This window comes from Chlorocebus sabaeus, chromosome 11 (genome assembly GCF_047675955.1).
Source record: "Chlorocebus sabaeus isolate Y175 chromosome 11, mChlSab1.0.hap1, whole genome shotgun sequence".
Lineage (NCBI taxonomy): Eukaryota > Metazoa > Chordata > Mammalia > Primates > Cercopithecidae > Chlorocebus > Chlorocebus sabaeus.
In genome coordinates this window covers 5,996,097-6,023,943 of record NC_132914.1, presented here as the reverse complement: position 1 = coordinate 6,023,943, position 27,847 = coordinate 5,996,097, and the positions used below count along the sequence as shown (strand labels likewise).

The 27,847-nt window shown below is 45.7% G+C and overlaps 1 protein-coding gene across 1 annotated transcript in view; it reads left to right on the top strand.

Moving 5' to 3' along the window:
* ANO2 (anoctamin 2) overlaps nt 1-27,847 on the top strand; it is a 361,822-nt gene that overhangs the window by 185,226 nt on the left and 148,749 nt on the right. Inside the window, exons 13-14 of the mRNA XM_037988687.2 lie at nt 1,369-1,451; nt 8,412-8,522. Of these exons, the coding sequence (XP_037844615.2) occupies nt 1,369-1,451; nt 8,412-8,522 (194 nt within the window). The remainder of the gene's footprint in view (nt 1-1,368; nt 1,452-8,411; nt 8,523-27,847) is intronic.

Sequence of the window (27,847 nt, the reverse complement as noted above, 5' to 3'; positions counted from 1 at the left end):
ACTGTAACGAGCCATTGAACATGTAGGCCGGTAGTGTTGGCATCCTTCCTCTGCCCACTCCTTCCGTGCCCATATGCCATTGTCCTTCAAAAATCAACTTGGATGCCTCCTCTGGCAGGTAGCACTTCTCTTCACAAGCACACAGCGTTTTCATCTGTGTCATTCTTAGGGCCTCGATCACTTTATGCCTTGTATTGTAGTTGTTTACAATCTCTTCTCACAGACTGTAAACTACTTGAGAAGCAAAATCCACATGAAGTTCACCCGATCTCCCCAACAATGCCTAGAATGGTGTTTTGTGCATTGCAGATACCTTAGTTGGGACTGGTGCTTTTGCAGGATTAGAAATTCACTCAAACTTCCTCAAATAACAAGAGATTTAATTTAAGAAAACAAGAGGCAAGCTCCTGGGTGTAGGAAATGAAATATAGCCGGGCCTCTTGGGAACTGGAGCTGGAGATGCTGTCAGAAACTAAGGCCTTCCCTCCTTTCAGGTGCTGCACGGTCTCTCCCTTCCCTGCTCCTCTTTGTGTCTTTTAGTTTCAGTTTTCAAAAGAGGGAATCTGCCTGCTCTATCAGCAGGCCCTGGATCAGGTGTTCAGCTCTGGTATAAAAAACCATAGCTGTAGGGTTGGGCTGGTGGGGGGATCAGGTTCTTCCTAGAGCATGCTGAGAAAGGCATGCTGGTCCTTCAAAGGGCCGTGGGTGGGGCAGGCAAACTGATGGATGTGTAGGTGTGGCAGGCATTCTACAACTATTTGCTAAGCAAATGGAAGAATGAATGCATACCACTTTACAGAGATTGTTCTATCAGTTACATGCAGGATGGGTTGGAAGGCTGAAAGTCTGGAGTCAGGCAGAACTGTTAGGAGACTGTTATGTAACGGCAAAATGATATGATTAGGGCCCAAATGAGGCAAGTGGTGCTGGGGACAGAAAGACAGAAATGTAGGGGAAAAGCGAGAGTGCTGAGGAACGTGAAGGAAGAAAGAATGTATTGCATAGGCAAGATGAGACTTGTCAAAAAATCCTGCAGACCCCTCCCTTTTTATTTTCTTCATCCTGCCATCCTTACTTTACTTCTCCGGATCAGTGTTTACCCTCTTCTCATAACTTAGAAGTGGAGAAAGGAGTGTGTGTGTGTGGTGTGTGTGTGTGTGTGTATAACATATCTATTGACTCTCAAGGATGTGGAGTATTTCTAGCAGTTTCAACTAGAAGTGGGAAAAAGAGGCTAAATGTATTCCAGAGAGCTCCTAAATTTAAAATCTATTAGTTTATCCCCCACCTCCACTGGTGAGCCCAAAGGATACAGAATCCACTCTTCAAAAATAATTGAGTTTTTTTGTTATTGTTGTTCTTTTTAAGCTACCATGTTCCTGGAAAACTGGAAGAGGCTGCAGATGCGACTGGGTTACTTTTGGGACCTGACTGGCATAGAAGAGGAAGAAGTGAGTTCTCTCACATGTTTCTCACATATTTCTGTGGGCTTTTGCTTTGTTTTGACCTTGGAAATGGACTCTCTTGAGTGAGATAACCATGTATGTTTGCTGTCACTGGCTGGGTCTCACAGTGGCTGCCTGTGTAGCTTGGTTCCATGGGCTGGGCCATGGTTGACCTGCACTGAGGCCAAAAGATCAAGTGCCCCCTTTTCCCTTGAGCTGGAGGGCATTGAGCCTGATGTTTGGGCAGATGTCCCAGTGCCCTCCTCTGGGGAAAGAGGTGGCAGAAGATGCAGGAAAACAAGAGGCGAGAGGTCATCTTGAAATCATAAAGCCAGAGAATCAAGGATGTGTCAGAATGCCCTGGGAGCCTCCTGAGGGCCCAAGGACAGGCAGGGTGTCAGGTGCTGGTTGTCTTTGATGTCTGTGAAAGAAGAACGAACCACTAAACCTCTGTGGTATAAGCCCGTGCACTGTGTGTGAAACTGGGGAGTTGCGGAGGCGTGAGCTAAGGGAAAGGGTAGGTTCTTCTAGAGCAGTGTTCTGGACAGATGATCTTCAAATAATGCAAATAAATCAGCCTTCCCTCATAGCTCTTCTGAGGACTAGCCCCCGAGTCTCGATGCTGGTGAGCCGACGATGGGCAGTGTGTCGTGCTTGCTCCCATGATCTATTCCCACCATAATTCCTGCTCCTCCCAAAGCAACCCCACTGCCACTCAGCTCTCCTCCCCTCTTCTTTCACTTCCAAGCTCAGCAAGCTCCTCTGTTCTGACCATTAAAATCTTCAAGGCCTCCTGATACCAGGTGCCACCATGGATGGGATATCAGGCAGGGACTCTCAATAGTGTGGATATCGTGGGTGAGGGGCTGAGGGCCGTGTCTAGGAGGCACTTTCAGTTGCCTGAGTACCCACTTGCAAGGGCAGGGCTGGCCATAGCAGTAAGGCCACAGCAGTAAGGTGGCTGCATGGAACACAAGCCTGCTCCTTACTCTCCTACAGTGATTGCCTTGGACTAGGGACCTGGGGCCTTGTGGCCCTGACACATTATGAGAGAGAAGTGGAATCCCTAATTTAGTCTCTTCCCAAGCCTGTATGTCCCCACGTCTGTGGCATGTCACCATTTCTTCTCCTTAATGCTCTAGGTAGTCTACTTGCCTTTGAGCAGGTGGGCTGAAGAATGGCAGGACCCGCGGGGCAGCTGCATGGAATGGAATCTACCAGTGCAGGGTGTGCTGCCTGAAAGTGCTGGAAGGAGAGATGTAATGCTGTAGCCTTTCTCCACCTCCCATGGGTTCTCACTTAATTGCATCCCCATCCCACTCCACCCCATTGCCTTACCATATATTGGGTACATGCACCCACTCTACTCTAGTCCTAAGTGTTGAGCATATACCCTGAGACTAATACTATCGTGAACTCCGTGGTGAAAGAGATAATATACATAGGCATTCTGCCTTCAGAGAGGATTCAAGTTATTTAGGAAGATACGCAACAGAGAATAATAAAGACAGTTGCATTTCTTGCAAGAAAATTCCCAAACTGGTCCTTCCAATAGAAAGAACTCTAGAAGTTTGAATGCGGGTGATCTAGTGGGAAAATCTTTGTATTATTGGTCCTGTTTGATTTAGCTGAAATATGTCTCATATACATGAGAGAGACAGAGGGAGGTTGGGGGAGATGGGTAGGGTATAGTGCCTACTCCCCTAATGCCATAGAACGTTTCCAAAAAAAGAAGATGCATCCCGGCATCCAAGCCTGTGTAGGGCCAGAGACAAGTTAAGTGTGTCTGCCGAGGAGACTGGAGGAAGTCCTCACATCTCTCTGTTAGAGGGCAAGTGTAAATATACTCTCTCCATCAGAAAAGCCTCAGTTATAACTCAATACCCTTGAAATCTCTGTAACAAGCCCCTGGCAGGAGTGAGACTATAATCCATTTTTCTTTCTGTAGCCAGGTTTCCTGTTTATCTGTTTAACTCAATGAGCCATGGTAACTTCCTGGGAGGTACATGATTTGAGGAGCTCATGTGCTGGCTGAGAGGGGCCTGGCCATGACTGGGTTTACCCGGGGCCTAAGGAGACAGTCCGGATGGGATCTCATGTGAGGTTGCTGCAAGTCTGGTTGGTTCTGTAGTGTGATTGGTGTGCCCCGCATGTGCACAGGCCAGCCTCAACTTTTCCTTTAATGCATTTCTAGTTTGGATTAGCACACATCAATTTCAGTTCAATTCCGAACATGGCCATTAAGCATCTACTACATACTAGGTTTTTGTATGGAATATGGAATTATCTCAGGCATAGTGTCTGATCTCCAAGGGGCTGCATTCAGCGGGGTGCTCTTTGGTCTATAAATATTTAGAATAGAATGGAGAGTGTGCGAGAGAAATTGCTCCGGCTAATGTAGAGAGGAAATTCTTAAAAAATCAGGGTTTTGAAGACTGGTTGGCTTTTAATGGACAGCAAAGGGAAAAAGGGGTGCCCACAAGAAAGAAACAGCAGCAGAAGCCTTGACCTGGGAAAGCGAGGGGTGTAGATAGGCAACAACAAGATATCTTGAAAGCCACGTTGGCTGCAGGGGACAGGGCTCAGTATGCAGTGGTGACAAGGGAAAAGCATAGTCTGGTGACCGGGTCAGGGAGGGTCCTGATTGCTAATATGTATCTCCCAGGCCGTGGGAAGGCATGAAGATCAGGATAGCAAGGTATGAATGACTTGAACAAGGGTCCTAGGACTTATATGAAGCATTTAACCCACATTCAAAATGAGGAGTGAGTGGAAGGCAGATGTTACTTGGGCATTGGAGGGAGGGAGGCAGGGGTCCTTGAAAGCCATGATTAGAAGTTTGTTTTTGTTTTTGTTTTTTGAGATGGAGTTTCAGTTGCCCAGGCTCGAGTACAGTGGCATGATCTCAGCTCACTGCAAGCTCTGCCTCCCAGGTTCACGCTATTCTCCTGCCTCAGCCTCCTGAGTGGCTAGGACTACAGGAGTCTGCCACCACACCCGGCTAATTTTTTTGTATTTTTAGTAGAGACGGGGTTTCACCATGTTAGCCATGATGGTCTCAATCTCCTGACCTCGTGATGCTGCCCGAAGTTTTTTTCTATTTTAACCAGACACCTCCCAGTATCAGGAATACTTGCGAGTCTAGCTGTCTATAACCTTACGATGTCTTTCTTCCCCATGGTATCCAATAGGAAGCACTTGCTTCCCAGGGGAAAGGAGGGTGCCAACTGACATACACCAAAGCTTGTGTACCCTCTAGTCCTCCCACCTGGGTGCCTCCAGCAGGTGGGTCACCCCACGAGGGGTAGAACAAGCAGTAGGGCTTAAGTCCAGCTTGGAAACCAGAGAGAAGCCAGAAGAAGACTGGAGACTGCTTTCTTATGAGGGTGGGGAAAGGAGGCATCTACCAAGCCCAAGAGCCCACCCCCTGGGCTGGTGCAGGTCTGCCTATGGGTGTCCCTGTGGGCATCACCACGGGACTTATTGAAGGACTCCTGTGATCCTGTTTGTCCTTGTTGCAGGGAGATCTGCCAGACCTCCAGAGTTTTATACTCTGGAATGGGATCATCTTCAACTCAGTGGGCCACTCTTACCCATTACCTTCTGTCACATTAGGAATACCCTGGAACTCTTAGAGTGTGGCCTTATCTGAACACAGATATCCTGCCCACCCGTCTCTCTCCCACCCCTCATGTATCACATCAAAGCTTAGATATCCTCAGTGACTTCTTTCTGGTTTCATAGGAAACCAAATCCTCTGCCTACCGTTCTAACCCCAGCTCCTGTCCTTCTCCTTCGTGCTTAGACCTTCCAGCTACCTAGGCCTTCATTCTGTCTCGAGCTCATTCCAGCCTTTGCCCTGGCTGTTCTTGTTGCACAGATGCTTTTCCCCCAGACTCTGCAAGGCCTGTCTTTTCTCAGCTTTTGCATCTCAGTGAAAACATTGCCATCTTCAGATTAGCCTCCTGCAGCTCCCCAATCTGAAGCAGCCATCCTGCTTTATTTCTTCTGCTGTTCTTGTCCTCATCTGCTAGTTTCTCATTCGTGTGCTGGTTTACTCACTGTAACTTGCCTCTACTTGTAGGTGAGCTCCAGGGAAGGAGGGATCTTGTGTCTAGGACTGGCAGGATAGCCTCAGTGCCTGGAAAGAGCTCAGAGTATAGCGGGTGCTTGATGACTCTCGGTTGAAGACGTTTGTTGGATGTATCTCTGGACTTACCTCTTTAGATAAGACAAGTGTGGTCCTGAGCAGGCTTGGGTTCTTCCTCCCAGCTGGCTCCTGGGGAGACTGACCAAATGGAAATAGTTCCCAGAGTCTCAGTGGGAGGGGTGATGATCTGTGATGACTTGGCATCAGATTACCCATCCAGTGCTGTTGTGTTTAGGGAACATCAGGAATAAGGCTGATCTGTTCATGGCTGGGTGTGTCAAAGCAGCCCTCCCAGGGGCTGGATTCTGCTCTGGCCGGGAGCTCAGTTGTCCACTTTTGAGGGATTCTATAACCTCACCCTACTTGCTTGGCTGCAAACAGGGAGGTCCTTGTCAGGCCTGCTTCAGCTGAGTGCAGTGCAGCCTGTCTCTCCCTTGAGTTTCAGATTCCTGTCTGAGTGCTTAGGAAGCTAGGCTTGCTTTAAAAAGATGAGGATTATGGCCAGGTGGAGTGGCTCATGCCTGTAATCCCAGCACTTTGGGAGGCCGAGGCGGGCAGATCACCTGAGGTTAGGAGTTCAAGACCAGCTTGGTCAACATGGCGAAATCCTGTCTCTACTAAAAACACAAAAAAATCAGCTGGACCTGGTGGCATGTGCCTGCAGTCCCAGCTACTCCAGAGGCTGAGGCAGGAGAATCGCTTGAGCCCAGAAGGCGGAGGTTGCAGTGAGCCGAGATCATGCCACAGCAGTCCAGCCTGGGCGGCCCAGCGAGACTCTGTCTCAAAAAAAAAAAGAAAAAAAAGATGAGGCAGCTCTGAACTGAGGCCGAGTGTGGGGGGAGGTGAGCCACAGCCACACCTAGAGGGATTCAAGCAAACTCCTCTGTGTGCTGCCACATCATGCCCTGGAAAGCCAGAGATAATCAGAAACATCCTGCCGGTCAGCTGGGGGTGCCTCCCTTAGCCCCTGTGCGGGGTGTGAAAGGGGAGAGGCTCCTCTGGCTTGAAGAGATTTAGAACCCATGTTCTTCTGGAACTCACTGAAAGATACTGCTACAGTTTTTAATTAAAATCTCCCATTGGAATAATGTAGAAGTAAAGCAACCAAATTTCAGAGGCCACGGGGGACAACCTCAAACCATAGTTCTCAAAGTATTCCTGCAGGTTATTAATTGTTACAGGCAAAAGTTGCTCTGTGGGAAATGATGGGCTTAGGAAAATTAAGCAAGTGTCTTGACAGTAGCACTTTCCAGAATTTTTAATATGCTCATTGTGACTCTCAGAAAGTCGATACATTATAGTGTTTTCCAGTGTTTTAGACCTTAGAGTCCTTTTTTAGCTGAAATTCTCTTGGCACACACATTAGGAAATGCTGTGTTGGAGAACGGATAAAGGTGAGAGACAAAATCAAGTGCACTTTACAAGCATTTAGAGATTTCTGTGTGTTCTGCATGGTGCCAAGTACTGTGCAAAACACAGAATAATACAGAGCAGGTAGCTGATCTTTATGTTAGGATAAGAAGCCTCTCACGTGCAAAACAGCTAGGAAACAATAAAAGAAAAATACGTAATGAAGAGCTGCAATGTGTGGTATAAGCTATAAAAGTCTAGGAATTCAGAGAGGGAGGAGACCCCACCTGGTAGGTATGTTGCAACAGTTGGAGAAGGACTCCTGGAAGGGGTGGGACTGACGTCCCCTTGGAGAATGGGTGACGATGGAATGGCACCACCTGCTGTTGTTTTAGTTATGCTTGTTAGTCACTTACATGGTCTGTCCTCTCCTGCATCGTGGCATGTCTTGGGAAAGCCAGAGAGAGGTCAAGAGCCTGGCCTGTTGACCTTTGGAATCTCTGACATATGGACAGGGATAAGGACATGTGTGTTCCCTGAATAGCAGAGCCCATTGTGAGCCAGTACCTGAATCCCTGCCCAGGAGTTATCGATAAACGATGCAGGAACATGAAGTCCTCACACCTGTAGATGTTTGTTCTTGAGCTGGAAACCGTAAGGAAGACCCGCCAATGAGGCCAGGTGTACACAGTTAAATTTTCTTTGAAGTGAGTCGTGCATCTTCCTGCCCTGGCATCTGCACTGATTTGACCATGGTCCTCTGGATTAGTTAGGTGCTCTTTCCCATGCCTGGTGACTCACGATTCAGGTTTGTGTTGCTGAATGGCCCAGTGAGGTCTCTTGAGCATTGCTGAACTTGCCAATGAGTTACTCACCGAGGCTGTACAGGAAACAGATCCAGGCAAGTGAATTTTAAGATTCCCTATGGCCACCCTTGACTTTGATGTTTATTGGTCACCATTTTAGCTCAGAGAATAATGGAGCAGGGAAGGAGTTTTGTTGTTGCCCTCACTCCCAGCTGTGGGGCACATCTGTTTCTCCAGCTGGGAGCTGGCTTGTTGAAAGTTAGAAGTTTGAGGTCTGACAATAGTTGGTGGGATGACCAGGGATATCCCTCTGCCTGTGGTGAAACGGCTCTGCAAAGTACTGGGCCTCTCTTCGTGTCAACCATCCAGTTAACATTTCCTCTCTCTTTTCTCAACACTGGCGCTATCCCCAGGAACGTGCCCAGGTTTGGTTTTCAGTGTGACAACGAGTGTTGTGTGTCCCTTGTCTCTTCCTCACGTTGTGTTCTTATGTTAGGTTGTGACGTCTAGACGCCTTGTGATTGTGTTTGGTGTGGCAGTTCATACCCAATAGCATCCAATCCTAAACGCTGATGTTAATGTACATGTGTCTGGTTATAACCCACAGGCCAAGGCCATTCTTCCTTTCGTTTACTAACCACTCTCTGCTCTTTGGTTTAGGAACATTCCAGGCCTGAGTATGAAACCAAAGTTCGAGAGAAAATGCTAAAGGAGGGCAACAAGTCGGCTGTCCAGAAATTGGAAACAAACACTATGGAGTCTGGCCACGAGGTACGAGGCTGCCCTCGCTGCTCACGGTCCTCTTTACTTGTTGAGATCCTGTTGTCGTTTTGTTTGGCACACCTTAGTGAAGGGAGACTGGGCTTGAGGAGGGGTTGATGTGGGGCAGGATGGGATGAGAACATGACATCTCACATTGTCCTGCAGCCAGAGATCGTTGGCAATGGGCTTTCGTGATGACTTGACCGTTCTTTCCTGGGTGGTGCTGTCTGGTCAAAATGGGAGGGCAGGTTGGAGGAGAAGCCGTTCAGGCCTGGTTCCTACCATCATCTAAAGTTTGAATAATAGTAACATTTGGCCGGGCGCGGTGGCTCAAGCCTGTAACCCAGCACTTTGGGAGGCCGAGACGGGCGGATCACGAGGTCAGGAGATCGAGACCATCCTGGCTAACACAGTGAAACCCCGTCTCTACTAAAAAGTACAAAAAACTAGCCGGGCAAGGTGGCGGGCGCCTGTAGTCACAGCTACTCGGGAGGCTGAGGCAGGAGAATGGCGGGAACCCAGGAGGCGGAGCTTGCAGTGAGCTGAGATCCGGCCACAGCACTCTAGCCTGGGCGACCGAGCGAGACTCTATCTCAAAAGAATTAAAAAAAAAAAAAAAAAAAAAGTAACATTTAATACCCCACCATAGCAACTGCCACCATGCCTAATCCTTATTGAATGCTTGCTCTATGTTAGACACTGTTCTAAATGTGCTGCATTATCTCACAAGTCTGCGAGGCTGGTACTATTGCTATGTAAATGAAGACTCATGAAAAAAGTTATGTCCACAGATTAAGTCATTTGCCAGAGGTCACACAGCCAGTAAATCATTGGTGGATCTGGGATTCCAAGGCAGGTCTATTAGTCTGTGCACCTAACCACTATGACATACAGCCTTCAACTGCAATGGGAAAAATCAAAGGATGAAGCAAGAAATGGCTCTTAGGGCCTGCAGAGGCAAATTCGTGCCTGTATTTGCTCAAGCTACTCACACAATGTTCCTTACATTTCATTTTATCTCGGTGGGCCTCCAAAAGTGGATACATGATTTTGACCGTGTCCTCTGAGTCATGTCTCTGAGTTTCATGGTGGCATGTAGTCATTAAAACAGAGCTTCGGAATGTGTGCTGTGGTTCGTAAAAATACTGAGTGTGTATGCTGGGGGGACATGGTGATGCTTTTTGGGATACCTGTCTCTGTGTGCCACCCGTCTTTGAAAGCAGTGGTTGAGGGGGGCAGGGAGAGAGAGAGAAAGAGTTTATGACTTTCTTAATCTGGTTCTTGAAAAAAAAATCCACTAGATTGAAAATCTGTTGCTTTTAGATGTGTCTTTTCTCCATCTTGGATTTGAATTCAAATTTCATTTCATTTCACGTTCTTTAAGTTGGAACCATTCATGTTAACATGCAAATTTATGCAAGCATCAAAACAGAAGAATGTGGTGTTTTCGAGCCCAAAATACTGGCACTTTTTTTTTTCTTTTAAGAAAACAGAACTTAAACAGAATGGAGAGGGTGGCCCTCTGAGTTATTTTTTTTCCTAGACGACAACCAAGTCCAAGACCACCAATTATTTAGGGAAATAATGAATTCATTCTTAGGAAAGACTAGTCATCACTGCCACCCTCATCAGAAAGCAAGCATTCTGTGTTCTGTCAGCTTCAGCAACGCCATGCAAACTTCTTTCTCCACCCCATAGCAGTATACAATGGATAATTTTATGGAAATCACATGTAACTTTTATTGACCACTGACTCATTTAATTTTAATTCCATAGACGGGAATGCCAAGGAGCTGGAATTGCATACACTGAGGCTGTGGTTCTAATACAAACATTACTTGGGTATATATGCATGATTGGTCAAATAACTTTCAGGAACCATGAATAATTAAAAAACATCTGAATGCATTATGAATGATGCATATGTTTATGTTTTAGCATTCAACGTCTATTTTCATTACACTGTTGAGAACGCAAAGCTCAAAGCAGCTAATGCTTTATGGGCAGTGGGGGGAGATGACCTTCTCAGATAAGCAGTGTAAGATAAAAATGGCCTAGAATTTGATTGTCAGGATCCTTCTTGTGTTCCCTCCGTTTCTTCAACATTGCAAATGATCCTGTTCTTGCCAAATCCAGCCATAGGTGGGAGATAAAGATGGACGCTGCTCTTGTCTGCAGGAAGAGTTGTAGTCAATACCTGCTGCATAGCATTGCTGCAGGGGCACCATTGCATGTGGAATATTTAGGAAAGGCACCTTCCTCTGAGGAATAGACAGGGACTACGGAATCAAATTCTAGCTGGTGGTCTTGGATGTGCTTGTTTCACCCCAGAAGATCACCTTGGTTCTGCCTTCACTGTAACCCTGATGCTGCATATCCCCACCTCTCCTAACTTTCCTTCCTGCTGAATGGTAAAAAGCTACCATTTACTGACGCCCAGAGTTGTACAGGAATTTGCTTAAGACCACATAGCTAGTTGTGTGGAAGCTGGTAATCAAACCCAGCTCTGCCCGATCCCCAAGACCTATTTGCTTTTTTTTTTTTTTTTAAATTTTAAAGATACCAAGTCCATTTACTTTTTAAGCATGTTTATTGAGATTTAATTTTATACACTAAAATTCACCCATTTAAAGTGTACAATTCAGTGGTTTTTAGCATATTCACAGATTTGTGCAATTATCTACACAATTTATGTTGAAAACATTTTTATTATCCCAGAAAGAAACCCTGTACCCAATAGTTGCCAAGCCGTGGGTAACAACTAACCTACTTTCTGTCTCTATAGATTTGCCTATTCCAGACTTTCTTGTAAATGGTATTGTAGAATATGCGGTCCTCAGCTTCTTTCACTTAGCAATATTTTTTTAAGCATTCATTCATGTTGTAGCATATATCAGTACCTCATTCTTTTTTATTGCCAAATAATATTCCGTATTTTGGATTTGATTCATTTTATTTATCAGTGCAGTTGATGGACATTTGGGTGGTCTCCAGCTTTGGGCTACTATGAATAATGCTGCAGTGGATGTTTGTGTACCAGCTTTTTTTTTTTTCTCTTGAGTATATACCTAGGAGTAGAATTGCTGGGTCATATGGTGACTCTATGTTTAACATTTTAAAGAACTGCCATGCTATTTTTCCAAAGTGGCTATATTATTTTACATTCCAACCAGCTATTTATGAGGTTTCCAGCATCTCCACATCCTCACCAATGCTTATCATCTGTTTTTTAAATTTTATCCATCCCAGTGGTATTTCACTGTAGTTTTAACTTGCATTTCCCTGATGACTAATGATGTGAACGTCTTTTCATGGGTTTTTTGGTCATTTGCATGTCGTCTTTGGAAAAATATTTATTCAAATCCTTTGCCTCTTAAAAATATTGGGTTAATTGGCTTTTGATTATCAGGTTATAAGAGTTATTTATATATTTGGAATATATGAAGTTCTTTATATATTTGGGATATATGAAGTTCTTTATATATTTGGAATACCAATCTTATCAAATAATATGATGTAGAAATAGTGTCTTTAATTCTATAGATTGTCTTTTCACTTTATTGATATTATTTGAAGCACAAGTTTTAAATTTTGAAATAGTTCAATTTATCTAATTTTGTCACTTATGCTTTTGTGCTATATCTAAGAAACCGTTGCCTAATCCAATGTCATTAAGAGCTTTCTAATTTTTCCTCTAAGAATTTTATAGTTTTAACACTTGCAGTTAGGCCTATGATCCATTTTGAGTTCATGTTTGGGTGTTATTGAAGGAGGGGATTCAAATGTATTTTTCTGCATGTGGGTATTCAGTTGTCCCAGCACCATGTGTTGAACAGACTGTTTCCTTACTGGATTATCCTGACACCTTATCAAAAGTCAATTGACCACAAATGTAAGAGTTTATTCCTGGACATCAATTTGATTCCATTGATCTATATGTCTGTTCTTATGTAGTATCACCCTATCTTGATTGCTCTGCCTATATAGTAAGTTTTGAAATTGGGGGTATGCATCCTCTGACTTTGTACTTTTTTTTCAAAATTGTTTTGACAATTCTGGGTGCTTTGCATTTCCATATGAACTTCATGACTAGCTTGTCCATGTCTATAAGAAAGTAAGCTGGGATTTTGGTAGGGATTGAGTTGAATCTACAGACTAATTTTGGAAGAATTGCCATCTTGGCAATAGTAAGTCTTCTATGACTGTGGCATATCTTTCTATTTATGTAGACCTTTTATTTTTTCAACAATGTTTTATAGTTTTTGGTGTACACATCATGTACATATTTTGTTAAATTTATTGATAATTATTTTTATTTTTTTTGATGCTATTGAAAATATAGTTGTCTTGATTTTATTTTTGGATTGCTCATTGCCAGTATATAGAAATATAATTGATTTTTCTATATTGATCTTGTATCCCACAACTTTTCTGAACTCATTTATTAGCTCTAATAATTTTTAACGGATTGCTTAGGATTTTCTATTTGTGAGATCATGTTATCTGTGAATAGAAATAGTTTTACTTCTTTTTTCCAATCTAGATATATTTTGTCCCTGCTCCCTCCACCCATTTCCTAATTGCCCTGATTAGAATCTCCTGTACAATGCTGAATAGAAGTGGTGAGGCCGGGCATGTTGGCTCACACCTGTAATCCCAGCACTTTGGGAGGCTGAGGCGGGTGGATCACGAGGTCAAGAGATCGAGACCATCCTGGCTAACATGGTGAAACACTGTCTCTACTAAAAATGCAAAAAATTAGCCAGATGCGGTGGCAGGCACCTGTAGTCCCAGCTTCTCGGGAGGCTGAACCAGGAGAATGGTATGAACCCAGGAGGTAGAGCTGGCAGTGAGCTGAGACCACGCCATTGCCCTCTAGCCTGGGTAACAGCGAGACTCTGTCTCAAAAAAAAAAAAAAAAAAAAAAAAAAAGGGGGTGAGAATGGACTTCCTTGCTTTGTTTTTGATCACAGGAGAAAAAAAATTTAGTCTTTCACCATTAAGTCTCATGTTAGCTGTAGGCCATTGCTTTTTTTTTTTTTTTTGGTTTGTTTTAAACTCTCTCTAGAAGGTTTCCCTCTAAGGCCATTCTTGCATTGCTATAAATAAAGACTGAGTAATTTATTAAAAACAGAGGTTTGATTGGCTCATGTTTCTGTAGGGTTTAGAAAAGGCATGGTGCTGGTATCTTCTTGGCTTCTAAGGAGGCCTCAGGAAGTTTATAATCATTGTGGAAGGTGAAGGGGGAGCAGGCACGTCACATACTGAAAGCAGGAGTGAGAAAGAGGAGTGAGTTATAGGGGAGGTGGTGCCACACACTTTTAAATGACCAGATCTCACAGGAACTCACTCACCTTTGCAAAGACAGCACCAAGCCATGAGGGATCCACCCCCATGATCCAAACACCTCCCACCAGTCTCCACCTCCAGCACTGAGGATTACAATTCAACATGAGATTTGGGTGGGAGCAAGTATCCAAACTGTATCAGCTTCCCTGAGAACAATTCACATCACATACCAAACTGTATCAGCTTCCCTGAGAAGAATTCACATCACACGTACATGACGCCGATCTGAAATGAAATATTCTGTACTGTCATGAGGTGATAACCGTATATTAGGACCTGGGGTAGGAGTTATGGTACCATTACCAGGCAGCTGAGCCTTCTGGGTCTCTTCCACCTCAGCTGTCATGCAGGGAGAGTAGATGACACAGCCTCCCCAGTTCTGAGAGTCAGCAGTTTTCTTTGCTGATGTGCAGAGATGATGTTGGTCATCAATCCATTGGTTTGGGGGATCGGACCGTCCCTTATTTATTTATATGGTAGTAACTTGGATCTTATACCTTCTCTTACTGATTTTCAAGGATGCGGGCACAGGAGGATGTTAACAATGATAAAATTATAGGTAACATTTATGGAGTGCTTATTGTATGTAATGTGCAAAGCTTTACAGGTATTATTTCCTTTAAGTCTCAAAACCGTTAGGATCCCCAACTCACAGATGAGAAGACTGAGGTCTATAGGGGGACATAAGTTGATCAGTGAGAATACATGGTAGAGCCAGAGTCCAGGCCAGGCAGTCTGATTCAAAAGCAATGCTTTTAACCTCTTGCTGCTGTGTCTGCTGAAAGTTTTCCTTCAACAGATCCTCAGACACTCCTAAAAAGTCAGGTTTAATTCTTCTTTCCTAAACTAAAGACAGAAAGACCGTGGTATTCACTGGAAAGATGGGTGAGAGACAAACTCGCTACCCTACATTAGTGGTTTTGTGTAAATTTTAGTGGGGTGATGCTCTATTTCCACTGAGGACAACAGTGGGGAGAATTAGCTCAGTTTACAGCTAGAGGTTCAAAAGACCGTAGGGAAAATTCGGGAATATAAATATAGGCATAGATTGTGTTTTCAAGAAAGAATACTGAGTCTGGAACTTTTAATAAAAGAATAGCCTGCATTTTTTTTTCCTAAATTAGTTTGAATCTTTTCTAGACTGCTCTGTGCTGGACACATTTGGAGGTTTTCTTAAGTTTCCCTGCAGGGCACCATTTCTCTCTGTTCGTACAAGATGGTAAAGCTCTAAGTTGAGTGCAGATGGCAAGGTGCTGGAGCTGGCAGGTTGAGGAGCGGTGCTGGTCTTTGCCTCTCATCCCTATAGCCTTTCACTCAGTGCTTTCTCAGCCCATGCCTCCTTTGCTTCCAATAAACTTTGTATTAGTTACAGTACAGTAAGAAGACAAAACTCATGCTGTGTGGGTCAGCAGAGGGACAATACATACAAAGAGCTAATTCTAAAGGTGTTAGAAGGGATGTTGAGCCAAGCAGGACAGTGAGCCAATAGAGAGATTAGCATGGCAGGAAGTGGGCACCACCTTAGGGCTACAAGGACGGGAGTGGAGATGGCCTTACCAGAGCCCAGGAGCCAGGACCACCCAGTGGGAGCTGGAATCCCAGAGGAAATGCCATCTGAAGCAGATAGAAAAAGTGAACGAGAAATACCCTGAATTTCCCTCTTCAGCCTCCCAGGCTCCCATCATTACCTCCCATTGGCCAGACCTAATCAAAAGTCAGTTGATGAGTTGTTCCAGGAAATAGAGTTTTTGGGGTCAGTTCCCCACAGCACGAACCAGAGGAAAGGAACAGCGGAATCTGAGAGCAACCGGCAAAGCGCTGGCGTGAAAGTCCAGGCAATAAGTCGATGTAACCTTAGAACTCACTAGTCACAAATCATTTGCAAGTGGGGTCCTTGGTTGGAGGTTGGAGAGGCTATTGGGGAAGAGAAATAAAAATTTGACAAGCAGCACAGGAATGCTTGCCACTGACATAATAAATAAATACACCAATGGTCAGTTTTTCAGACCATTCCTGAACTGTTGAGAGTGTGTGAGTGAGCAGGTGTGTGAGAGTGAGTCAGTGGCATGAGCGTGAGATTGTGTACGCGTGTGTGAGTGTGCCAGTGGTGTGAGAGTGTGTGTGTGGGTGTGTGAGTGTGCCCGTAGTGTGAGAGTGTGTTTGTGTGTGTGTGTGTGTGTGTGTGTGAGTGAGGGAGACAAGGAGAGGGAGCGTGCCTGAGTGATGGTGTCATTGGAGTGACACAGATGGGCTCAGATAACAGGAGGCTTCAAAGAGGAGCAAAAATATATTTTTGTGTCAAGATGCAAAGAACATGAATAAGTAGAGTTGGGGGGATGATGGCAAATGTGGGTTTCATACTCCTGTGAAACATATCACTGAAAGGACTTTAAAACAAAATCCGATTTAACTGGTCCTGGGAGTTTCTTCATGGAACTTGTCACCCACATATTGATTTAGCCAGTGCGCAGGTCCCCAGTGCCCCCATCCCTGCCTGTGCCACCTGAGGTGCTTATTTAATGAATGTTTTATGTTGAGCACTGCAGCTAGAAGGGAACAGGAGCCTAGAGGAGGCTGTGGATAGAGGGGTGTTAATTTACTGCTCAGTTCATCACCCTGGGGACAATTATTTCAAAAGAAAACTCATCTAAAGTTAAAGCACTGAAACATTTACGACAGAGGCCTCTGGCAGAAGCAACAAACAAACACGTGGAATAAATTATGCATAATTGTAGGGCCTTTGCAGAGGCTAGGACAACAGCAACAGGAAGCTGGGACATTGTTGGAGCATGTGCGTGGGTGGAGAAGGGAGGCCCAGCGAGCCGGGGACGAGGGTCCCTCTCGCTTCTCACTCTGGGCCGAGGGAGACATGGTCCAGGCTTTCCAGGTGGTTTATCAGTTCTTTGAACAGATGAAGTTCCCTCGTGCCCTCTTTTGAGGCACTAAATGACCAAATAACCATTTGAGGGTCAAAAACATAAAGAATAAAAATAATTATTGCAGCCTCTTCTTAGGGTTTCTCATTGGCAAAGGGAAACACTAAGGCACAGAAAAGGACTCGTTTTACCAGAGTTTCTTGTAGCAATAGAGAAGCTGAGCTGAGATGTGAGCCTGGTTCTATTTCTGAAATCTGTTTATGGCCTGGTGCTTAAGAGCTCTAAGCATCCTTATTACATGGGCATTTCATGGACTCTGGCTATTAAGGCTAAGTTAGGACACCTGGGACCTTTGTTCTTTCCTGTAAACCTGCATGAGCTGATGAATAATTGGGCAGAAAATGGCCTGGGTTCTGTCCCAAGCTGACGGGTGTTCAGGGAGTCAAGCCCCTGTGCTCTCTCAGACCAGTCCCTGAGCCGGTCTGATAAGGGCTGAGAGGCTGCAGGTTGGTTCAGCTCTGCAGTCCTGTGCGTCAGAGGATCTGTGCACACTGCCCTTGGCCTTCTCATATTTGGTAATAAGGACAATGAAACAGGTCACTTCATTTCAGGGGACATGTAACTCCCTGGAACCTGTGTCACAAAAGTGGAATTGTTACTGAAGGCTGCCCCCTGACAATTTTATGTACTGTTTTTTACACTTTTGCTTTAATTTTTTATTTTCGGCAGCGCATCGTTTCCTGCTTTGGCTCCTCTCTCTTTCCTTCTTTACCCGCCCCCTGTCCCGCCCCTTCTCTGTAATTTCTCATGGAGTGGCCTCCTTTTTCACCTCTGGTCCCAGTCACACCCCCTGCCCCACCCCGGGGCCCCCCAGCCAAGAGAAATGGGTGAGCAAAGGAGTAGAGAAATGGATGCAGCAAGGAAATTTATGGGTAGAGGTGTGGGCAGTCTAGGATGTGGATCTCCTTCGGGGTACTTTAGGATTAAATTTAGAACTGGATCCTGCCTCCCTTCCCCTCATTGGCAGAAGCCAGCCACAAGGCTCCACCTAGATGAGCAGAAGGCGGGGAAATAGAGTCTTTGCCTAGCAACCTCCAAGCAGCAGCTCCAAACTACCAGAGAGACAGCCAACCTTCACGGCCACCACGTCACATGGCGACGCGAGTGGACTGTGAGCAGCCGGACTCTGGGGAGGTGGTAGCGGAGGTAGTTAGAGAACAGCTACTGGTGATTCCGATCGACTGCCACTTCCAGGGAATTGCTGTCGTGGGAAATGAGAAAGGAAGAAAGGCTCTTGAAAAAAATGCCGTAAGGAATTTCAGTGCGTGAGCGAGAAGCGCTCATCCACAGTGTACCCACAGTGTGTTGGAGTTTGGGACTGACCCTTTCTGAACAGAACTTAGCACTCTCTTACATGGCAAGGTGGTTTTGTTGTTGCTGTTGTTTATAATTACACAAGTTATACCTGAAAGCATTTGCAGAAAAATTCTGACAAACATGTCACTGGACCTACCTCTTTTCCTCCCAATGTTGTCTCCTTAGAAGTAGCCAGAGCTAGTGGCTTGGTTTGTATCCTTTCCAGATCTTTTCTCATGCATTTTTATTCATGTATAAATTCATATTTGTTCTGGGCTCTGGTTGTGGGTTTATTTACACACGCGCACACACACACACACGAAAGTCATGGACAAATGATTTCATCAGACCATAGTTCCCAATAACGCAAGACACCCCAGGATGCCACAGCAAACTCACAGAAGTGACGTGGGATTACTCAACATTTCTTAGGGAAGCCCAGCAATACTTGACATCTGTACGCCACCACACAATGTTACCTCAGCCGTGGCAGTGTTCTATAGTACTATGTATTTTAATGTCATCATGTTTTAGCGAAGCTGACTTTTCTATGGTTTCAGCCAGTGAGAACTGCACAAAATCATTGTGGAACAGGAAGCATGAGTGTTGCTGTTCAATCTGATACCAAGATTAGAAAAGTTGGAAGTTGTCTAATAGGTGCACACATCCCGTTAGCTAGTAAATAGATTTAAGAATGAAATAAATTTTTATTATATATTTCAGTTTATGTGTATTTTCCCCAATGACTATTAATTTGTTAGGGCATAAATATTTATTAAGTTATTTGGAGTTAACTACTTAATACATGGAACTGTTAAGTCTTTCTTTCTTTCTTTCTTTCTTCTTGAGACAGAGTCTCGCTCTGTTGCCCAGGCTGGAGTGCAGTGGCGCTATCTCGGCTCACTGCAAGCTCCACCTCCCAGGTTCATGCCATTCTCCTGCCTCAGCCTCCTGAGTAGCTGGGACTACAGGCGCCCGCCACCAGGCCCAGCTAATTTTTTGTATTTTTTTAGTAGAGACAGGGTTTCACTATGTTAGCCAGGATGGTCTCGATCTCCTGACCTTGTGATCCACCCGCCTTGGCCTCCCAAAGTGCTGGGATTACAGGCGTGAGCCACCGTGCCTGGCTGGAACTGTTAAGTACTTCTTTTAGCCTAGGAGCATTGCATAAAACTTGCTGGGACCTTAAGGGTACTGTGAACCAAGAAAGTTTGGAAACAGCTGCATAACGAACTTCCTAGGTTGGGCGCAGTGGCTCATGCCTGTAATCCCAGCACTTTGGGAGGCTGAGATGGGTGGACTGCTTGAGCTCAGGAGTTTGAGACCAGCCTGGGCAACGTAGTAAGACCCTGTCTCTACAAATAATAAGAAAAATTAGGTATGCATGGGGGCGTGGGCCAGTAGTTCCAGCTACTTGGGAGCCTGAGGCAGGAGGATGGCTTGAGCCCAGGAGTTAGAGGCTGCAGTAAGCTGTGATTGTGCCACGACACTGAAACCTGGGTGACAAAGCAAGTCTCTGTCTCTTAAAAAAAAACAAAAAACCAAAACAACTTTTATGTTCAACAGAGATTTAAGAGTGAAGCAGACAGCCAAGAGCAGAAAGCTTAAAAAGATAAATAGTTTTAAAGTTGCAGGAATTTGTTTGGGGATGGCAACATCCTGTGGAAACCGTGAGCTACGAAAGTACCAGGTGGGCTGGCTTCCTCCACACTTGCTCTTTGGGCCTCCCACGAACTTCTGTCTTGGGCCTCACAGTGCATCTGCCCCAGTGTGTATATTCTCTCTCTCTCTCATTGCCGTCTCTCTGCATGTCTGTGCACGCGTGTGCATGTGAGTGTGCTGCATGTTTGTGCACACGTGTGTGAGCTGCATGTTTGTGCATGCGTGTGTATGTGAGTGTGCTGCATGTTTGCACACATGTGCATGTGTGCTGCACGTTTGTGCACACGTGTGCATGAGTGTGCTGCATGTTTGTGCACGCGTGAGTGTGCTGCATGTTTGTGCACGCGTGTGAGTGTGCTGCATGTTTGTACACGCGTGTGCATGTGACTGCTGCATGTTTGTGCATGCGTGTGAGTGTGCTGCATGTTTGTACACGCGTGTGCATGTGACTGCTGCATGTTTGTGCACGCGTGTGTATGTGAGTGTGCTGCATGTTTGTGCACGTGTGTGTGTGTGCTGCATGTTTGTGCATGCGTGTGTATGAGTGTGCTGCATGTTTGTGCATGCGTGTGAGTGTGCTGCATGTTTGTGCATGCGTGTGAGTGTGCTGCATGTTTGTGCATGCGTGTGCGTGTGAGTGTGCTGCATGTTTGCGCACGTGTGTGTGAGTGTGCTGCATGTTTGTGCACGCGTGTGTGAGTGTGCTGCATGTTTGTGCACGCGTGTGTATGAGTGTGCTGCATGTTTGTGCACGCGTGTGTATGAGTGTGCTGCATGTTTGTGCACGCGTGTGTATGTGAGTGTGCTGCATGTTTGTGCACGCGTGTGTATGAGTGTGCTGCATGTTTGTGCACGCGTGTGTATGTGAGTGTGCTGCATGTTTGTGCACGCGTGTGTGTGAGTGTGCTGCATGTTTGTGCACGCGTGTGTATGTGAGTGTGCTGCATGTTTGTGCACGTGTGTGCATGTGAGTGTGCTGCATGTTTGTGCACGCATGTGTATGTGAGTGTGCTGCATGTTTGTGCATGCGTGATTGTGCTGCATGTTTGTGCACGTGTGTGTATGTGAGTGTGCTGCACGTTTGTGCACATGTGTGCATGTGAGTGTGCTGCATGTTTGTGCACGCGTGTGCATGTGAGTGTGCTGCATGTTTGTGCACGCGTGTGTATGTGTGTGCTGCATGTTTGTGCACGTGTGTGTGTGTGAGTGTGCTGCATGTTTGTGCACGCGTGTGTGAGTGTGCTGCATGTTTGTGCACGCGTGTGTATGTGAGTGTGCTGCATGTTTGTGCACACGTGTGCATGTGAGTGTGCTGCATGTTTGCACGCGTGTGTATGTGAGTGTGCTGCATGTTTGTGCACGCGTGTGTATGTGAGTGTGCTGCATGTGAGTGTGCTGCATGTTTGTGCACGTGTGTGCATGTGAGTGCTGCATGTTTGTGCATGCGTGTGTGCTGCATGTTTGCGCACACGTGTGCATGTGAGTGTGCTGCATGTTTGCGCACACGTGTGCATGTGAGTGTGCTGCATGTTTGCGCACGCGTGTGCATGTGAGTGTGCTGCATGTTTGTGCACGCGTGTGCATGTGAGTGTGCTGCATGTTTGTGCACGTGTGTGCATGTGAGTGTGCTGCATGTTTGTGCACACGTGTGTATGTGAGTGTGCTGCATTTTTGTGCATGCATGTGTGAGTGTGCTGCATGTTTATGCACGCGTGTGTATGTGAGTGTGCTGCATGTTTGTGCACGTGTGTGTATGTGAGTGTGCTGCATGTTTGTGCACGTGTGTGTATGTGAGTGTGCTGCATGTTTGTGCACACGTGTGTATGTGAGTGTGCTGCATGTTTGTGCACACGTGTGTATGTGAGTGTGCTGCATTTTTGTGCATGTGTGTGTGAGTGTGCTGCATGTTTGCGCACGCATGTGTATGTGAGTGTGCTGCATGTTTGCGCACGCGTGTGCATGTGAGTGTGCTGCATGTTTGCGCACGCGTGTGCATGTGAGTGTGCTGCATGTTTGCGCACGTGTGTGTGAGTGTGCTGCATGTTTGTGCACACGTGTGTATGCGAGTGTGCTGCACGTTTGTGCACGTGTGTGCATGCGAGTGTGCTGCACGTTTGTGCACGCGTGTGCATGTGAGTGTGCTGCACGTTTGTGCACGCGTGTGCATGTGAGTGTGCTGCATGTTTGCGCACGCGTGTGCATGTGAGTGTGCTGCATGTTTGCGCACGCGTGTGTATGTGAGTGTGCATGGTAGGAGGGCACTGAGGGTTTCTCATCATGGGCATCCTTGTAAATCCTTGGGATTTAAAAATAAACCTGACAACTTCTAATCCAGGGGACGTTGCTTTACTTACAATCTCCAGCGTGGTTCGGGCTTCGTGGAGAAGGATGCCAGAGATGCGTAGGATGTGTCCATAAACATCTCCCTGCGTGGAGCCTGTGACTTATGCATCCCAAGTAGACTCCTCGGGTGGCCCAGGCCATCAGATGGGGGGCCCTGGCCCACTTCAACTGAGAGTCGATTCTTAGTGTCAGGAGTTCTGGCTAAAATAAGACCTTCTCCTCTGCTCACTGTATACATTTCTACTGGCCAGGGTCTAAATTAAGAAGTTACAAATAAGGAGAGCCCTGAGGCCTGGATTATGGAAGCAAAGCTAGAGAGAAACAGGGCAGCCTGTGAAATGAGAGTGCAGTGGGGGAGGAGAAGCAGTGGATCCAGCCTCGGAGCTCAGGCTGGGCAGATTCAGGATGGTATTCCCAGACCCTCATGGCTTCTGAGAAAACACAAGGCCCAAATATGTGCAATGGTTGGGAATGTTGGAATAGCGTAGTTGCTAGGAGAGGCCAGCACATACCATTGGGATGTGTGATGTTAGGCACAATTGACTTGCAGTTTGGACTTTTCTTTTTTTGGTTTAAATGATTTTTCCATATATGGCTAGAAGCACGTAAATTAAATTTGTCTTTTGCTGTCTGGGCCAAGGTCGTTATTTCACTTCCTTAGAATTCACTGGAAACACACACATGCCCTTCAGGTTCCCTTGCTCTTTCTCTCTTAATGTGCCAGAAACTCAAAAGTGCTGGTTTAAAAAATTCCTCCAGGGTCAAAATGTGTTCTGGCTCCCTGCAATTCTTTTGACATGATGGTCAAAAGCAGCTTTCAAAGAAAACGGATGGGATTGCCCTTTTGTGGATGGGGAAACAGAGGCTTTGAGACTATGCGCCTCTGACAATCATTGCCAGCTAGAGGTTGTAGAAACCTTCTCCATCCACCACCACAGCCTGCTCAGCCATGCTCTAGCTGGTGAGAAGGGGCTTGCTGCCCAGATCATCTGAAAGGACCCCACATTCTTTCCAAGTATTACTTTAAATTTTGTAAAGAATAAGCAACTAACATGAAAAGGAAAAAAAAAAACAAAAAAAAAAACAGTGTGCTTACTTTAGATTCTCCCAGACGCAGACCCTGAGCCAGTGATTCAAGTGCAAAATTCTGGGGAGTGGAGTGAGCAAGTGAGAGAGACAAGGGAAGGCAGCCCAGAAGGGGTGCCTGGTCAATCAGGTTACCACTGTGGACCACTGGAGCTTAGTTCTCCTGGGAATTCTGGGAGCTGATTTAGTGTGTGCACTTTAGAGTGGTACCGCATGAGGGGTGAGTGTCTTAGTTGGTTTCTGCTGCTACAGCGAAATGCCTTACACTGGGTAATTTCTAGACAACAGAAACATTTCTCACAGTTCTGGAGGCTGGGAAGTCTAAGATCTAGACCCTGGCAGATTCCATATCTGATAGGGGCTGCTGTCTGCTTCCAGGATGGTGCCTTGTTGCTGCTTTCTCACATGGCAGAAGACCGAGGGGCAAAAGGACACTAGAGTGCTTCCTTCTTTTTTCAGATCATCAATCCATTCATGAGGGCAGAGCTCCTCAGGACTTAGGCACTTCTCAAAGACCCTGTCTCTTAACACCATCACCTTGGGGTTTAAGTTCTAACATATGAATTCTTCAGGGACTCATATATTCAAACCAGAGCAGTGAGAGAGCTGAGTTTCTGTGAGGTCCTGTCACTCACTGTTATGGGCAGCTCCGTGTGTGAGTGTGTGAGTGTGTGAGTGTGTATCTTAATTCTCCGGCACTTCTAGTCTGCCTTGAACATGCACATGGGACGAGAAGGCTCAGGCCACCAAAAAGAAACCTTTAGGCAAAGAAGGGAAGGCGCTGGCCGTTGGAAGTTGGACTCAAAATTATCCTGGTAAGCCTTGAGGGAATTTGGAGCAGACACTAACTGTGTCAGGGTCTCCTAAGTCCTAAAGTGCATGAGTTAAGATCTAGTCAGACAGTTGGAAATCCTGGAGTTCAGTAGAGGGAATTGAATATACGGAGCTAGCTAGGAAGGTGTCGGAAGGGCTGACAAGCTAACTAAGGATGGGGAACCAACCCAGAGCCAGCATCAGCAGGAAGCTGGGGCACCTCCCATCGGTAGGAGGTGGCCCAGGGCCAGGTCCTCTAGTGGAAACTGGAACCATGCAGGAAACTGCATGGTGGAAATTGGGGCCGCCAAGGGAAGGGCAGTCCAGCGAGTAAGGGAGGTATGAAAGGTTGCAGCCACTGCATGAAGCAGATAGAGAGAGGAGAGGGAGGCTCTGGGTCCCCCTTCCATCTGTCTACCTGTCAATCTGGCACCAGCACCTTCCATTGACTTCATCTAGCCAGAAGCCAGTTGGCAAGGGATTCTGAGAAGTGTCCATTTGGAGATCCACTCCCCTTACATTATGTATTAGACCAGGAAATGGCAGATGTGGGGGTACACAGGAAAATGATTGGCACTAATGGTAATCCTTTACCTCACATAAACATATGCTTTCCTCCCCTACCTCCTTTGCTCTTTCTACTACATGACTGTTGGCTTTGTCATCTCCAAAGCAGACTCCAGGAATTTCTATGGACATTGGGTGAACTACGTTTTTGGGAAGGAATAGATGATAGAATGGGGAACATACTCCACACCCTTGTTCACCCCTGTTTTGAAGTATCCCAGGGGCTGTTCCTGTGCCTTGGGTCTTTCTGTTCAGCAGCAGAAGGACCATAAATTTCCTGCCTTGATCATATGGGGTCTTTGAGGAGGCACCGCATCTAAAAGATGCCCTTTGGCGTTTCCCCCTTACTTAGGCTTGCTAACATTTGATGTTTTTGCTCTGTTGCAGTGAGGGATGTGTCCTTCTATTCTGAAGAATATGTTTCAGAACCTGGAGCACATTTGTGTTCTTTGCCTCTCAAGCTATTGCCATTTAGACATGTTGGCTTTTTATTTATTCCATAAACCCAAATGCCAAGATGACAAGAAATAGCAATCTGAATCTGTGCTAACATTCAGCTCCCCCACCCCGGACTTCCATGTGTTTAGTGGTTTCCTTACTGATTCTCCCAACCTTACTGGAAAGAAAGAAGCCTGCCCATGTGGTCCCCTCTTCTTTCAGATGGGGCAGCCCAAGTGAGAGTGACGTGAATTACTGGAAACAAAGTTCAGAGGAAAGCTGATGTAAGTCAACAGTTCCCTGGGTTACTTCTTTAGGTTACTTCCTAAATGGAGCCAACTTCATCCATAATATTCCCCAAGAACACAGGATCTGTATTTCCACTTTTTTTTTTTTTTGAACATCCAAGATGAGATCAATGGATGTATTGAATATTCCTAGGCTCCTGCCTGCAATGAGAATGATGTGCTGTCATTCCATCCAGGCCAGATCTGGAATACAAGGTGAAATACATACTGAAAATGGGCTTAGTGGAGGTGCTAACTCTGGAGGCAAGAGGAGTGGGTGCTTTCATGGGAAGGGTAAACCCAGGATGTTAAGTTACTTACATGTCTTATAGAGCCTTTAGATTTGGGGAACTGGATCAGGGTGTTGCAGGGAGGGAGGTGATCTGTAATTTAACTAGGCTTCTACATCTCTAATCTCTTTACATCAAACCTCTGAGACAAGATGTCCAAAACCAACTCTCTTGGAGTCTTCTTTATTTCTGTTACCTTGACTTTCAACTGAAATCACTGAGGTATGGTTAGAGGAGAACCCCTGCTCTGCAATTCCATACCCTCTGGGTCAATTTGGGCACTCCATTTTCTCTGACAAACGCACTGCGACTTGTCCTCAGTTTGTCCTCCAACTGGTAGGAGGTGGGGGAAGGAAGAGCGATCCGAGGTCTTGCTCGGTGCTGGGCCTCTGCACAGTTCCCACATACTCTTCATGCCAGTTGTTTCTTGCTGTCAGAAGCTGGCTGCAGCACAGCCTGAGATGAATGCTGGCCTTTGCAATGGATGGTTTGCTTTATCAGTCATCCTTTATCCACAGATTGTCCGAAGTCAATTCCGCATGTGGGAGCTGATGCTGGTGCTTTTCTTAAAAAATACTTCTCACGTTTTTCCAGCATTCTGATGCCACATTCATGCTTTTCTGCATCATGGTTTCATTTATGCTTGGTCTAGGGCCGTGGGCCTGTATTGATTTCCACGGCACCTTTGGACCATTTATGTGACTGTGGTGGGAGGTATTTTTCATACCCTTGGAAGAGTTACTGCCTAATGAGGAACAAGAAATTCTTCTGCCCATCAATGGCCCAGAGTTTGTCCACTTCTGGGCCTGTTGGATCCAGCTTCATGATTCTCCAGGAAGGCTAGATGTGGTAGTGTTGAGTTGCCTGTAGACATTTGACATCCAATTCATTTTTATTATAATGGTGCATGGTCTATCAGCCAGCTAACATAAATTTTCTCCTGAATTTGGGCATCTGCATTGAGTTTAGAGAATTTGTGGCAGGAAATTTGCCCTGGAAATGTACTCAGCTGAATACTTGCACTCCTTAGCATGGAAAGACTCCCATCCAAGAATCTCAGCATGCTTGTCTATAAACATGAATGAATTAATCCTCCCAGCACCACTGTGTGCTCTTTGCCAGCTGGGTTATTTTAAGGGAAGTGACCAACCCAGCAGCCTGTAGTGAGTCATGAAACAGCGTGCTGACAACCAGAGAGATTGGACTGCAGGATGGAAAGAGCCAGGGGCCACACTGGAGCTTCCCACCTCCAGTGCTTGAGTGTGAGGAAGGGGTCAATGATTAACACAGTAACTCTGGGATCTGGCCACCTTCTGGCTCTGCACATCCTCCTTCAAGGAGTTAATCACCTGCCCCCTAGGCCATGACTTAGTCAAATTAAATAGCTTTTATTTTTTGGAGTATAAAAATAATATGTTCTAAGTGTGGAAAACCTAAGAAGGGAAGTAAAGAATAAAGAAGAAAAGTAAATCAGCTATTATTTCATCTCCTGTACAGACCACTGTAACCCTTTTTTAATGTAAATTGCAACATTGTTGAATGCTTAATTTTGTATCATGATTTTAAAAATTAGTCTCGGAAAATAGGAAGTTATCAATCTTATTAAATACGGTTTATTAATATTATTTCAATAATTGCCTAATATTTTATCATGTGGATTTATTAGCCCTTATCCAGTGGTTAAACATGTCATGAACATACTTGTGCTTATGTTTTTTCCTGAATTTTGGGCTATTTCAGAAGTGTTATATCAGGAGGATAGACTACTGGAAGCTCAAGATCTTTATTTGGTTTCTGGGTTCTCTTTGCCCATGCTTTTGTGCTCAGTGCAGGAGCTACACAGATATGACCCTCAACACATCACCAGTAGAGAGGGGCAGCTTTAATATAATTGCCTTTTTGTCACCACTTAATCATGAGTGAAGTTGGGTCAGGTTACTTAATTCATGTCCAAGAGCTCTCCCACTGATAGGTGCCTCTCCTGGAGAGCAGGAGGCTGATGCTCTTCTTGCCTGTGTCATTGGGAGAGCAGATGTTCTGGAGCATAGATGGGTCATCGTCTTAGATGCTGGGGTCCAATTCTGGCCAGGGAGATATTTATCTCATCCTGGGAATGGGTGGGTCACTTGTATCAAATCCTGGAACTGTCCACGTCTTCTAACCCCATCATTAATGGAGAAAGAGAATTCTGGGGCAATGGATGGATCAAGAGCTCTTCAGTGAAGGTATTTTATCAGTTGGACTAAGGCCAGGTTTTGGCAGAGGAA